The sequence below is a fragment of the Microcaecilia unicolor genome, chromosome 2, assembly GCF_901765095.1.
Source record: "Microcaecilia unicolor chromosome 2, aMicUni1.1, whole genome shotgun sequence".
Lineage (NCBI taxonomy): Eukaryota > Metazoa > Chordata > Amphibia > Gymnophiona > Siphonopidae > Microcaecilia > Microcaecilia unicolor.
The window spans coordinates 424,429,113-424,444,490 of NC_044032.1; the positions used below are offsets into that span (position 1 = coordinate 424,429,113).

Consider the following 15,378-nt stretch of genomic DNA (forward strand, 5'->3'; position numbering starts at 1 on the left):
GATTTGTGCATTTTTCACTTGGATTTATTTTTCCGATAATAGCCGAAGAAGATAAATACAGTGAGTATAACAACATTTAGCAAATGGTCATTTTTGAAACAAAAAGATAAACATTTTTTTGTTTCAAAAATCGCTATATTCACCACTTGAATTTCAGACGTTTTGAGCAAAATGTCCAAAGTTGGATTTAAACATCATGTCGAAAATGCCCCTCATAGTGTAATAGTTTTTGTGATTGCCTAATATATAATTGATATTTCCTAATTTTGTTTATCACTTGTATGCATATTGCACTATATTTTCCTTACAGGTGAAATAATTTAGATGTTGTATATTAATAATTGCATAAAGAAAATATTTTTTAAAAGACAGATGACTGGAGGAGTTGTCTAATGAAGTGGAGTTCCTATGTCAGCTGCAACCTGGGGCGGATCGCCACTGCACAATCCCCTAGCGCACCACCTCCACCCCCTCCCCCAGCGCATCACCTCCTGGGGATGCTGGGAGCAGTCGCGTGGCTCTCGGCTCCGCCGGTTCCCTGCCCCGGAACAGGAAGTAACATTAGAGGGAGCAGGGAACCGGCAGAACCGACAGCCGCACAGCTGCTCCCTTCACCCCCTTGCAGCGTGCACTCGGGGAGACCGCCCCCACTGGTCTGCACTTGGTACGCCACTGGTCTAATGGTTAGCACTGGGTTCAATTCCCACTGTGGCTCCTTGTGATGCTGGGCAAGTCACTTAGAGGGGTCCTTTTACTAAGCTGCAGTAACGCACATAGCACAGCTACATTGCCATACGCTAACTGATTACAGTGGGGTTAGCACAAGAGCCCTTGCTGCCTACAAAATAGGTGGTGGCAGGGGCGTAGCATGGGCCCCCATAGATTTGGCCCTGTCCCCCTGCCGCCAACCCCTTCGACCCCCTTCCTGCCTCCAACCCTTCCCCCCCTGCTGTCGGGTACTTTTGCTAGTGGGGGTCCTCAACCCCCGCCAGCCGAAGTGCTCTTCTCCGGCGCGGCCGCATTGCTGATCTGCAAGGGCAGGCTTCTGTTTCTGTGAAGAGGACTTCGGCTGGCGGGGGTTGGGGACCTCTGCCAGCAAAGGTACCCAACGGCAGCAGCGGGGGAGGGTTGGCTGCGGTGGGAAGAGGGGGTCAAAAGGGTTGGTGCCGGGAGGGGTCAAAGGTGGTGGCGGCGGTGGCAGTGGGGGGGGGGTCGGCGGCACTGGGGGGGGCTAAAATGTGCCCCCTCACCTCGGGCTCTAGACCCCCCTCCCGCCGAAGTCTGGCTACGCCCCTGGGTGGTGGTAAGTGCTCATGTGCTAATGGTTATGCGCTAATGGGAAAATTTAGAGCATGGCCATTAAGAGAAAAAATGAAAAATGGTGCCATTTCACCCCAGTGCTAAAAATGGCCACAGCGCGCGGGAAAGACACAAACTAGGGATAAAGTAGGCCACTTTTTAGCACTGCTTGGTAAAAGGGCCCCTTAACCCTCCATTGCTCAAGGTACCAAACTTAGTGTGAGCCTACTCAGGACATGTATGCAATATGTAAACCTCTCTGGTTGTACCAGAGAAAGGTAGTATATTAAAAATCTATTAAATATACCTTAACCAGCCATAGCACTAGGTAGAGTATACTGATTTTATACTTTATATTATCAAAATCAAGCCACAGCGCTAAAGGAAAAACAACACAAAGCAGAAAATTGGTGTTTTAATAAATAAGAACATAAGAGTAGCCGGGTCAGACCAATGGTCCATCTTGCCCAGTATCCTGTTTTCCAAACAGTGGCCAAGCCAGGTCACAAGTACCTGGCAGAAACCCAAATCGTGGCAACACTCCATACTACAAATCCCAGGGCAAGCAGTTGCTTCCCATGTCTGTCTCAATAGCAGACTATGGACCTTTCCTGCAGAAATTTGTCCAAACCTTTTTTAAACCTAGATATGCTAACCACTGTTACCACCTCCTCCAGCAAAGAGTTCCAGAGCTTAACTATTTGTTGAGTGAAAAAATATTTCCTCCTATTTCTTTTAACAGTATTTCCACGTAACTTCCTCGAGTGTCCCCTAGTCTTTGTACTTTTGGAATATATATGTAAAAATATAAATAAATGAATAAGTATACAATCTATTTAAAACATATTCTAACCAGATATCAAGTCACTTTTACTCTTTAAGACGATCACATATCATTAAAACATGAACAAACATTTAAAAACAGGGCCAGCATCATATTCTTCATTCTGTGACACAGAATCATTTTTTGCAGACTGAGGGGCCCTTTTACTAAACAGCAGTAGGGCTAACATGTGGGTAGAATGCGCCAAATCAGCACTACCGGTGGGGTAGCACGGGTGCCCTGCGGAAGTTTCAAAGTTGGGCAACCTTCAAAAGCTAATCAAGAAATGTATTAAGTTATGTCCAATAAAAAAGGTATCATTTTCTTTTCCATGTTTTATTTTGTTTTATTTCTATTGATTACCTTTAAAAGTGGACTAACACGGCTACCACACCTCTCTACTCAGGTAGAGAGTAGAAATCAGAATTGATACGGCCAAGTCATGGCATATACAATTCCATTATAATTTTAGAAAGGAATCTGCCAGTGCAGACCCTTTTCTAAAATACATAGAGGAATGTACGTGTAATAGGAGCAGCCATTTTATATAGATACCTGAACTGAGAAAAGACAGCAATTTACACATTCAAGTGCTGACATTTATACCTATAAGTTGGTATTCTATTTTGTTTCAATAGGTATTTGTCTGTAACCAGAGTGCTTACACGCTGAGTTTGCACCTGAGGTAATGAAGGACTAAGTGACTTTCCCATGATCATAAAGAGCTACAGCAGGATTTGAACTAGGCTCCCCTGGTTGTCAGTCATTGTAATAAATAACAGTATGAGTATGGTAAGTTTTTATTATATTATATTAACCTGGGTTTAGCCTTTGTAATTCCAAGCACTGTTAAATATACTGTGCTGTCAAAACTATGCAGGGTGTATTCTTGGCCTCACTACCTAATTGGCTCAACCACACTTTATTGGGCACATACATTCAAGGAGTACAATTGACTATGTTTATTCAAAATATACAGCACATTCACATACCTTTATGTCAAATAATCCTCCAGTTCAGCCCTTCCTATTATGTGCATTCCATGCCCTAAACTATGTCAGTGGAAGTTAAGTCTTTCTCATTTGCAGGACAGTTAATAAACCGTACTTACAAAGTCAACCTGGATTACTTCCCTAATCTTAGCCAGGGTCACTGCCCAGAGGGCTGACATACACCTGATCAAAATCACTCACTTCACGTTTATTAAATATATGTACACAAAATATCACACAATATATTCACAGGCCCCTGCTGTGGAATATCTTGAGCAAATACATTCAAATGGACTGGGTATAACTGCATTTGATCAGGTGTCTTTGAGCCAACTGGGCAGTGACCCTGCAGGGCCAGTCTTAGACAGGAGCAACCAGTGCAGCTGCACAGGGCCTTGCACTCCCAAGGGCCCCATGCTGCTGACCCTGACATGATGGCACATGCAGCCCCTCTCCCTTCTTGCCTGATGCAGCGCCTCGCTCCCTCAGGCAGCAGCGATCCCCAGTTGTTGCATCCTGTGCTGGCTCCTCAGTTTTAAATGATGGCCGTGAGACTATTGTGAGAGGTCGCAGCCACAATTTTGATTCTCTTGAGCCGGCACAGGCAGCAGCGACTGGGGATCGCTGCTGTCCGAGGGAGAGAGGTGCTGCAAGATGGGAAGGGAGAGGGAAAAGGCTGCACTCAGATAGATGGGGAGAAAGGTTGCAGTTGGATAGGAGGACAGGGAAGGGAGGGGGGGAAGGCTGAATATGAAGGGAAGGGAGGGAGAATTGCTGCACTTGGATAGGAGGGCAGGGAAGGAGGAGAAAGCTGCACATGAATAGAAGGGAGAGGGGAGAAATGTACATGGATGGAAGGGAGAAGGGGAAATACACATGAATGGAAGGGAAAGGGGGAAATACACATGAATGGAAGGGAGAGGGGGAAAGGTTGCACATGAATGGAATGCTGCACTGCACAGGAGGGCAGGTTGAGGGAAAAGCACATGGATGGAATGGAAAGGAAGGGATGAAAGGCTGCACAAGAAGGAAAGAGGAGAGACATTCTGTACATGAAAGGAAGAGAGACAGGCTGTACATGAAGGAAAGAGAAGAGGGAAAGCTAGATAGGTTTGAGAAGGAGGCAGAAAAATTGAAGATAGATGAATGTGAAAGATCAGTAACAAAAAAAGGCAGGAAGTGAAGAAGAAAGGAGGTGAAGAAAGATTTAACAAAAGAAATGGAAAGGAAGCCCTGGAAACAGTTAACAGCACAGACAGAGGAAAGCAGAACCAGAGACTTGGAGAAAGGTGATTAGAATAATAAAATCACCAGACTACAAAGGTAGAAAAAATGATTTTATCTTCAGTTTAGTGATTGAATTATGTCAGTGCTGAGAGTATACATCTGTCAGCTTTATTTTGAACTGTACAGGAGGATATGCATTTCTTTCTATTTCTCTGGTGTTGCACAACATGCAGAGTCCAGTGTATCTGCTTTCAATTTATGTCTGCATGTTTTTTGTGGTTCCCTATTTTGTATCAGGTGAGAGTCATATTCTGCATCTGCAACTGAGGTGAAGGATTCTGCTGGAATGTGGTATGTGTAAGATTATGTAACAGTTCATCTTGTATCAGTTTCCCAATATCAGGTTGTTTTGGTAGACCTTGTGAAACACACCTCTCACTGCTGGGAGTATACACCAGGGAACAAATCTCCTTATTAGAATCCGAGAGCTACTATGATTCCATTTATTATGTTAATATATAACTATGTTTTTCAGAGCAAGAAAGATCACTTTATAAGTATAGTTTTGTTGTTTCAGTTGTTTTAAAATGTTTTATGGAAAGGAAGCTCTTAAATTAAAAAAAAACTATTTTTTAATTCTTGTAATTTGGGGTGGGACTAGACAGAGGCAGGGCTAGGTGGGGTGGGTTGGACAAGGGGCGAGTCTAGGCAAGGGGCCCCACAGAACTAGTCTGCACAGGGCCCCGCAATTGCTAAGACAGGCCCTGGATACTGTGTAAAACTAGGGAACTAGTATGCATTAAACATAGTTAATCACAGTCCTAGTGGTTAGAAAGGCTTAATTCTTTAAGACATAGCTTAAGACACATGGAAAGGCTTTTTCAAAAGAACGTCCAAGTCAGAATTTGGACATAGCTTAAGACACATGGAAAGGCTTTTTCAAAAGAACGTCCAAGTCAGAATTTGGACATCCTGCTCATCATGTCCAACCACCGCCCCCCCCCCCCCCCCCCCCCCCCCCCCCCCGTCTATCTCACAGCAATTTTTCAACAGGAAAAACATATAAATTTCAAATATCAAAACAATTCTTATAAACCGCCCATTCCCCTGGAATGGGTCCAATTCAGTGTATAAAATCACAAAAGAAATAAAAGAACTTTACCATAATTAAATCTTATTGTGAACTGTACAAATAAGCTTTAACCTTTTTATGAAAAGCTAGGTAGTTTTGTTCAGCTCTAATATAAACAGGAAAGGAATGCCACAGGAAAACCCCCATGTCCTGTTTGAAAATACTACTACTATTACTTATCATTTCTAAAGCGCTACTAGACGCACTTGAACATGAAGAGACAGTCCCTGCTCGACAGAGTTTACAATCTAATTAGGACAGACAGACAGAACAAACAAGAGATAAGGGAATATTAAGTGAGGGTGATAAAATAGGGGTTCTGAACAAGTGAACAAGGGTTAGGAGTTAAAAGCAGCATCAAAAAGGTGGGCTTTTAGCTTAGATTTGAAGACGGCCGGAGATGGGAGCTTGACGTACCGGCTCAGAAAATACGTAAGAAGGACGTCCTTATCCTGGAGACATCCATCCTGAACAACCATTTTATAAACTGAAACATTTAAATTATAAAGGTGGGAAAACAAGGCACAGAGATATCTGTCTGGCAACATTCTTATTAAAATGGCTACAGAGAGGGCCTTGCAGAACAGAAGAGTAGCCTAGTGGTTAGTGCAGTGGATTATAAGCCAAGGGATACAGGTTCATATCCCACTGTAACTCTTTTTGATTTTTGTAAATGTGACACAAAGAATTCATTTGCTTTTTTGGTCCAATTGATGATTTTGCCCCATCTTCTTTATTGTAATGTTTTATATTTGGGACTTGGTGCCAAACATTTAAAGAAACTTCAGCTTATACCAAAAAAATACTGTTAGAATCGTATTTAGATTGAATAGGTTTAGCTGTTTCTAATTACACGAAGACATTGCACTGGCTCCCGGTTGCAGAGTGTATCTTATTTAAAGGGTTCTATATATTATATCGAATAATCTATGCTACAACATCTCGTTTATTGATTATTATGATTTCTGCATCTCTCTCTTTGGTTCTTCATCTAGATTATTTAGGCAGCTAACTCTTTGTCCTTCATTTCATACTAGAATATGATTTGTCAGAATATTTAATACTTTGTTCACAGTTGTGATAATTCCTCTTTGGAATTCTCTTCCTTTAGTTATTAGGACAGAAGTGAATTATATGAAATTCCGGAAGTTATGGAAAACATATTTTTTTTTTGTAGATGTTATTAGCTTTGTCTTTTTATTGTTTTGTACTAGGAGTACTCTTTTATTGTACATCGTTTTGAAGCCTTTTTTTTTTAAGGTGAAACAGCGATTAACAAGAGTAACATTAACAGAAAAATACCTACCGTACCTTAATGTACACCACTTCAATAACCTTCAGGCTTGTAGGTGTCTTATATATTTAGGTACGTTAAGTATTTTTCTGTTCCTGGCGGGAACCAGAAAAGAAAAAATTAATAGTTATAATGGGACTTGAACCTATATCCCTTGTTTTACAGTCCACTGTATTAACCACTAGGCTACCTCCAACCTGCTTGCTGCATTCTTCAGAATGGCCATAATACCTGCAGCTGACATAGAACCTGGTTTTCCTTTCCACTTTCTGAGGAGATGGAGGGGGACTGCAACTACTGGGGGATTAAGTGGAGGTCATGCCTTAATCCCTCCCTCCAATCAGCATGTTTTGGGGATTTGGACATGACTGAAACAGGTCTAGAAAAAAACGCCCTTCTTTGTAGACATGGGCGTTTCTTCCTGTTTCAAAATCACTGTTGGATGACCTACTTTTGTGCTCTCTCTAGTCCCACTCAAAACATGTCCACAACACAACCCCTTGCTATTTGGACGAAATGCGATGTGAAACATCCAAATTCTGACGTTCCAAAATTGGGATTTGGACGTTTTTAGCAGGTGAGCATTTTTGTAGGCATTTTGAGGCATCGATCTGCTTTGAAAGTCAACACCAATGTAAACACAATAGTAGAAAAGGATTGAGCTATAGGATTGTTTGAAATACAGGTGTGTGAATGTGCTCTGGAGTATTTTGACCTAAGATGATTCTTTGTACTTTTTTGAACATGTAGAAGCTGAATAGTGATATTGAAGACTCCCTACAGAAGCTCCTACAATATAGACTAGGAGAGCCACTGCAGCTCCTTGTGACTCTGGGCAAGTCACTTAACTCTCTATTGCCCTTGGTACAAAATAAGTACCTGAACATATGTAAACCGCTTTGAATGTAGTTGCAAAAAAAACCTCAGAAAGGCAGTATATCATGTCCCATTTCCCCTTTCCCCCTTACCATATCTGCCAGCGAAATATACAGGAACATCCCACCAGCTAGGGCAAAGATTATGTTTGGTTCAAAGCTGTTGCCCACGAGTATTCCAATCACCAACCCAATGTAACAGGAACATGCTGATAGAAAGTTGAACAACAGAGCCTGTGGAATACTCATTCCTGCATTTATCAAAATTGCAAAATCACCTAAAAAAAAACAAAATATATTTAATTTATTTCAACTTTTTTTGTGGCTTAAGTCATAACTATGCAACCGGTGAGTTAGGGAAAACTTAACATGTGCTCAAGGCATGCACAAAAATAGTGTACAATATAGAAAGGTCTATCATACAATAGCAACATCTACTGGTGGGTCTAGGGTAGCATGATCCTTGGTTTCTTATTGAAGACTATTGTTGTAATGACTGAATTATACTGAAAGGAAGATGGAACACGCAAGAAAAAAAAAACATCAGCCTTGATTGGCATATCAGCTCTCTGGAGCCTCTTCCACAGCCTCTGAATTGACAGGCAGCTCCAGTATTCATCAAGGTAAATCAAGGCAAAGGAACTATATATTTGATGTTAATACAAATGTTGTAGGGTATTTTAATTCAGGGTACCTGCATGATAGGTTTGTAATCAAAATTGCTAATGCCATTCAAAAGCCAAGGAGTGGAACACAATCAGAGCTGCCACATTAGCCAGCTCTAGGAGAGAGATCAGTGGCGTAGCTCTATGTGGAGCCATGGGGGCATGGGCCCCCAAAATTTCCTCTGGGCCCCTGGTTTTGCTGGCGGGGTGTCCACAACCCCAGCCAGCTGAAGCCTTGTCAAGCGCCGGTCTCCTGCGGCACCATGTTGCCTGCCCTGCTCTGTCTTCCCCTCACGTCCAGCATGCTTTTAGTGAAACTGAGCCGGAGGCTGGCACTGGACAAGGCTTCTGCTAGCGGTGGTTGGGGACCCCCGCCAGCCAAGGTATTTGCTGCAGCAGTGGGCGAGCGGCAGGGCAGCGAGGTGGCAGACCAAAATGTGCCCCCCCACCTCGGGCTCTGGCCCCCTCCCACTGTGAGGTCTGGCTACACCCCTGAGAGAGGTTATTGACCACTCTTGTTTTTAACTTATATCCCAAAGCAGTGAGGTATTTTTAGTGTGTGTTTCCATCCTTTGAAATCAGTGCTGCAGGTACTATAATGCATCAGCATGGGGTTGTTAGAAATCTAGGAATGGATTAAAATCTCCTTCCTGGAACTGGATAACTTGGCAGCTCTGCCCAATGCATATCTCTGCCTACAAGAGCTTACTAAATAATAGCCATGGTGACCTTTCATATACCATCACTCATGAGTATTTACTCTATCAATGTGGGCTGCCATTAAGATGGGTTATTTTACCACTATTTCATGCTATTTTAGCATAGGTTCCATTTTATGGAATGAGACCTAGCTACTAATAGCCAGGGTTAACAGTGAAATAACATATGTTAATGGTAGCCCACATTGATAACGCCCTCCCTTATTAATATCGTCCTCCTTTAGCTGAATTGTCATTGTTTAAAAAAACAATAATTTTAAGTCTTTTCAAGAATAGATGAACTTGTTTATACAAACGAACAGAGGACTGTATGTGGCAGGAGGTCTCTAAGCATTGATGAAATCCATTAGGAAAGGATATGCACATCTAGGTGGAGATTCAAGAAAGAGCGCATTCAAGAAAGAGCACCAAACTTTAGATGCAAGGGTGATGCAAGCTAAGCATGGCAGTTCTACATAGGACTGCTGTTATAGAATACTAGCAGTTTCACGCCTAACTTTAGACGCAAGCACTTATGCCATGTCAAAACCTGGTTTACATGCTCACACGTAACTGTTGGCAGTAAGGCACGCAACTCCTAATATTCTATAACCTGTGTGCCTAACTTCTAAGCACGCCCCCTAGAAGTTATGCATGATACAATTTACTTCTAGAATAAGGGCAGTGAGTAAGGGCAGTTACGCACACAACTGCTAATTGGTGCCCATTAACACAGATTAAAGCCAATTAACTCATTAACAGCTAATTATTAAATTAAATTGTGTACTTATTCTACAAATTGAGTGCATAAATTAGCATACCAAGGACTAGATTCTATATATGGCGCCTGAAAAATCAACACCAAAAATATTTCTGCCTAGGCGTTGTAGGCACAATACAAAAAGAGTGTATCTGTATTGCGCCTACAGCGTATTCTGCAAACTGTGCCTAGATTTAGGCGTGGTTTATAGAATACTCCAAGCAGCCATGCCTGTGCCTAACTCTAGGCACAGCCATTTATGCTAAGTAAAACTTGGTGTAAATACCGGCACCTAAGTTAGGCGTGGAATAGGTGTACTCTATAACCATGTGTGTAGATTTTCAGAACACCCGCAGTTTGCCCATTCCACACCCATGGCTATACCCCCTTCTTTAAAGTGCACAGTAGAATTTAAGCACACCACTTTACAGAATATGTCTAGCAAGTTGTTCACATAAATTCTAATTAATGCCAATTAGTATCAATAATTGCTTTTTAAATTGCAATTAACAGTGCTGATTGACTTGTTAATTAAATTGTACGCACAAATCCAGAATATGATCAGATTTGTGCACACAATTTCGGTCATGCTATATAGAATCTATATATTTAGAGATTCTATATATGGCACTTGATGGCACCGAAAATATTTCTGCCTAGGTGTATTCTGTACATGTTGCCTAGATTTAGGCCTGGTTTAGAGATTACGCTTAGTCAGTTTATAGAATATGAATAGTGGCCATGCCTGCGCCTAACTCTAGATGCGGCCATTTATGCCAACTAAAACTTGGTGTAAGTACCAGCACCTAAGTTAAGCGCAGAGTAGGTGTATTCTATAACCATGCGCATAGATTTTCACACCCCCTTTTTGGCAGCACACATTAGAATTTACGTGCACCACTTTACAGAATACACCTAGCAAGTTGTACATGTAAATTCTAATTAATGCCAATTAGTATCATTAATTGCTTGTTAAGTGGAAATCATCGGAGCTAATAGACTTATTAAGTAATTAAATTGCGCAAGCAAATCCAGAAAATGACCGGATTTGCACATGTAATTTCGGTTGCACTATCTAGAACCAAGGGATAAGCCTAAATTTGGGCATGCAGGTTTATAGAATTATGGGTCTAGACAACTAAAATGTGTATGAGCAGTGGTCAAGGTAAAGCACAATAGAACTAGTGGACTAAACACAATGAAGATAATTTTGTCCAAACCCAGAACACTGCTTGTATCCTAAATTTGCCACTTAAAATACCAGCTGAATCTAATGTGTTTCTTGGAGAAATAATCATGTTTTTCCAGCTACATCTCATCAACTGATGCAAGGACCTTACCGAGTTCATGAGGAAACTCTTCACAAAGGATTGCAATGGATGTACTGAGTCCCTGCATAAGGGACAGAGTGAAGGAAGCCCCAATAGCCAGCCCATCAATGAAATTATGCACAGCATCGCTCAGGGTGATCATCCAGGCCAGGGTTCCAATTTCAGAGAGTGGCCTCCACTTGAAATATTTACAGCAGCAGGATTGTCCATGTTCAGTCTAAAAGAAAATTCATATTGATCTTTTTGCATATTTAACAGTTCTACCATCCACTGCATCCCATTTCAATAATCTTATTTTTGCCTATTTTGGTTTTGTTGACTCAGGACCTGTCACAGCCATTGTGGTACCCACTAAGAAGAGTACTACACCACAGAGTTCCAAAATACATCATGAAAAATAAAATATTATTGTTGAGAAATGTGGTAAATTAAAACGGAGGAGTACAGTAGTAGTTAGATCAGTTGGTTAAGACCCAGGAAAGCCAGGATTCAAATACCACTGACAGGAAAGTCACTTAACTCTCCCTTGCCTCATGTACAAGACTTCTGGGGACAGGAAAATACCTAACACACTTGTATGTAACTCTCCTTGTACTATTACTAAAAGGTGTAAACTAAGGAGCTCTTTTACAAAGCCATGGGAGGGCTAATGCGAGGGTAGCGTGCACCAAATCGGCACTACCGCCGGGGTAGCGTGTGTGCCCAGCGGCAATTCCGAGTTTGGCATATGCCGAATCCTGTGGTAGAAAATATTTTTCAAATTTCTACTGAAGGGAGCATTCCCAATGGTAATTAGCAGCGTGGCCATGTTGGCGTGCACTTCATGATTACCGCACGGGTAGCACATGAGCCCTTACCGCAAAGTCAATGGCTGGTTGTAAGGGCTCAGGCCATAAATAAGCACACGCTAGTTTTAATTTTTGTGCACGCCCATTTCCCGGCCCATTAAAAAAATGGCCTTTTTCCCAGCTGCAGTAAAAAATGCCCAGCTTGTGCCCAAAAGATGTGCCCACACTACCAAAGGTCACTTTTTATCGCGGCTTTGTAAAAGGACCCCTAAATCTTTTTTTAAAAAGTTGATGGCACTATAGTTGCACACACTGTAGAACATCTCTCTCTCTTCAAAATGTTGGCCTTTAAAACGAAAAGGCAGAGAGTAGCACAGGACACACCAAGAAGTGTAATTTTTGCAATAAAAATACTTGCCCTCTCCTATGTCCTTGCACAAACCTCTGGTTTCACTGCCAGTAGGCTGACCAGGGAGGGGAAAAAGGGACATATTTTTTATCCTTTTGAAAGTAGAGAGACCAGGCAGGGAAGGAGAAGTGAAAAGGATCCACAACAGTAATTTTTATTTTTCTCTGAAGTAGAAACCGAAGAAAGGAGTGGCACAGACTCACAGGGATTTTTTTTATTTTTTCAAACTGTTTGGAGATCAAGGCAACAGTTTCTGCAGATACATTTATCCGGGTAGAGCTACCTGAATGAACTTTGGCCTGTATCATTTTGGCCAGATGTCTATTTGTCTGGCCAAAATTTACATGGTCTATAAAGGGATAGGGAAGGGAGATTTTTAAAATCAGGTATTTATACGATTAATTCCTCAAAATCAGAAAAATGGCTTTGAATTCTGGCCCCCATATCTATTAAACTCTTTTCAAATTCATCCATTTCCTGGCACCGTGTATCAGCATGCAGTCCAGTGCCAGGGCTCCAAAGTCATCTGTGTCTGAATCTATACAGGTTACTCTGATTTTAATCCTGTTTATTTTAAAGCACATGAAGAGATTTAAGCAAAGAGCAGTCAGACCTCGAAGTGTGTTGTCAGTTCAGTGTTGATCCGTGTGTGCCTTGTAAAATGTTCAAATCTACACATCATCTCAAGTGTGTACAAGACAGTAATCCTGGTAATGACACCATTGAACTGGATGGATTCAGAAAGGTCATCAGTATCATGATGTTACTATATGTGGGCGAGGTAATGAGAAGGAAGGAATACTTCTAGTTATGGGCAGGCTATGAATGTTCAATGTATGAAACTGTACAATTCAGAGGAAGATTTCTCTGTGGACTCTGTAGCATAGATGGGCATTAACATTTATTTAATTTTCATTTTGTTTTGTGCCAAGTATTTTGTTTTATGTATTGTGACAGTATAAGAATTTTTGTTCTCGCTTACTCATGTCTAGCAGGGTATTGTTGTTTTAATACATGGAACGTGTATAAAACATGGGACAATTTATAATTAAAGATGAGAGCTCTTCTTATGTTATGTTATGCCAGTTCTTGTATTTCGCCTATACCTATTCAGTTCAAGGATGGATTACAGTAATCAAGAGCTGAACCAGCCTATCCAGGAGCTACAAACAGTTAAAACAAATTAGTAACATAATACTAAGTAGTGGATAAACCTGCCTTGCAGAATAAAAGAGCTTTTAAATGTTTTCTAAATTGAAGATAATAAATAAGTACAAGACCTCAAAAACAACGGAAGCTGGTTCCATAAGTTAGCTAACTGGTATTGAATAGACCATATGAGATGTTTAATTGATTTTAAATTCTTATACATTGGAAATCTTAGTTGAAAAAGATCACGAGTATTGTATCTAGTAGAGGACCCTTGTAACAACGATACTAAATTCAACATATAGTCGGGAATTTCCCCAGTAAGAATTTTGAAGGTAGTAATAACTAATTTAAATTGAATTCTCTCAGTAACAGGTAGCCAATGAAGTTTGGAGTAACAAGACTGAAGTGACTCAAATAGAGATAATTCAAACATCAATCTAACAGAAGAATTCTGAACCAACTGTAAGCAGTGAATAAGTGATTTAGAACAGATTTCTAATTTAACATTGCAATAATCTAGTCTGGGAAGAATTAAGGACTGAACCAAAATCCTGAAAACCTCTAAACTGAAATATTTTCTAAAAGTCTTCAACTTTCTCAGTTTTACAAAAGAGTAATGATAGACTGAGTATGACACAATATAGACAATAAATGCTCCACCTCCACCCCTGGAATGATTGAATGAAGAGCACGGGAAAACTAGGTACCATCTAGGGATATAGACTCAACGTATCTTAGATCTGATTTAGAACCCAGCCATAAAAACTTACTTTTTGTTTGACTTCTAAGAAAATATATAGAGACCCATAGAAAAGAAACAGGAATAAAATCAAAAGAAGAAAAAAGTGTGTAAAAAAATAGGCTAGCTGTCATTTTCAGTGATATCGCAACTTTAGGGTTTTTTTTAAATTTGTATTTAGTACTTATCACAACACAGAACTGCCACCACAATATCTCAATATTGTATATCTAGGATCAAAACCTGACTTACAACCATAAAAGTTGCAAATATTCATTTATTTTTGTAGCTAAAGCTTTTTTGGTAAAATAAAGTTATCTGGGTTGAAAACATGAATATGAAAACTCCAACCTCAAGTCATTTCATGTTCCCCCCAAATAGAGAGTTGAAGAAGTGGCAATTACCAGGTTGTGTGTTCCTAGCCTGTAATAAAACTGGCAACATTTCTTTGAGGGCCCACTCAGAATATCTCACATTTCACTGATATATGTAAGCCATGGAAGATAGAACTCTGGTGAATATAATCTCAGGATGCAAAAGGGAGGACAGAATTGTCACCTCTATAATTTTTTATTACATTTGTACCCTGTGCTTTGGCGGGCAATGGAGGGTTAAGTGACTTGCCCAGAGTCACAAGGAGCTGCCTGTGCTGGGAATTGAACTCAGTTTCTCAAAACCAAAGTCCACCACCCTAACCACTAGGCCACTCCTCCACTCAATAATGAGGCTCAATGTGGCTTACATAGTACCGTAAGGTGTTAGCCACCGCCGGTGATGAAACAAATACAGAGTGATGTTGTTACAGTCACATTAGAGAATCAAGAGAAGAAGAGTAATGTGGAGGGGCATAATCGAACGTCACCGGCAAAATAGGTCGCCGGCGATCTATTGTGGCGGCGGCGCAACAGCTGGCCAGAACCGTATTTTCAAAAAAGATGGCCGGCCATCTTTTTTTTCGACAATACGGTTTAGCTTAAGATAATTAAATGTTGTTTAATAGTAATATATAAGTACTAGTAAAAAAGGTCCGTTTCCGAAACCAATGAAACGGGCGCTAGCATGTGGTTTTTTGTGTGTGTGTATGTGTCACAGAGTTATTTTGTGTGTGTGTGTGTGTATGTATGTGTGAGTGTGTGAGGGTGCGGTGTGTGTGCAGGTTGTTGATGTGTGTCTTTTTTTGTTTTGTTTTGTTTT

General features: G+C 40.9%; 1 protein-coding gene across 2 annotated transcripts in view; it reads right to left on the bottom strand.

Annotated features, from left to right (window-relative positions):
- Positions 1-15,378, bottom strand: part of SLC39A8 (solute carrier family 39 member 8) — a 120,337-nt gene that overhangs the window by 11,509 nt on the left and 93,450 nt on the right. For both annotated transcript variants that reach the window (XM_030190752.1, XM_030190753.1), the window contains exons 7-8: positions 11,106-11,313; positions 7,736-7,920 (exon numbers count right to left, since the gene is read on the bottom strand). In XM_030190752.1, the coding sequence (XP_030046612.1) occupies positions 7,736-7,920; positions 11,106-11,313 (393 nt within the window). The remainder of the gene's footprint in view (positions 1-7,735; positions 7,921-11,105; positions 11,314-15,378) is intronic.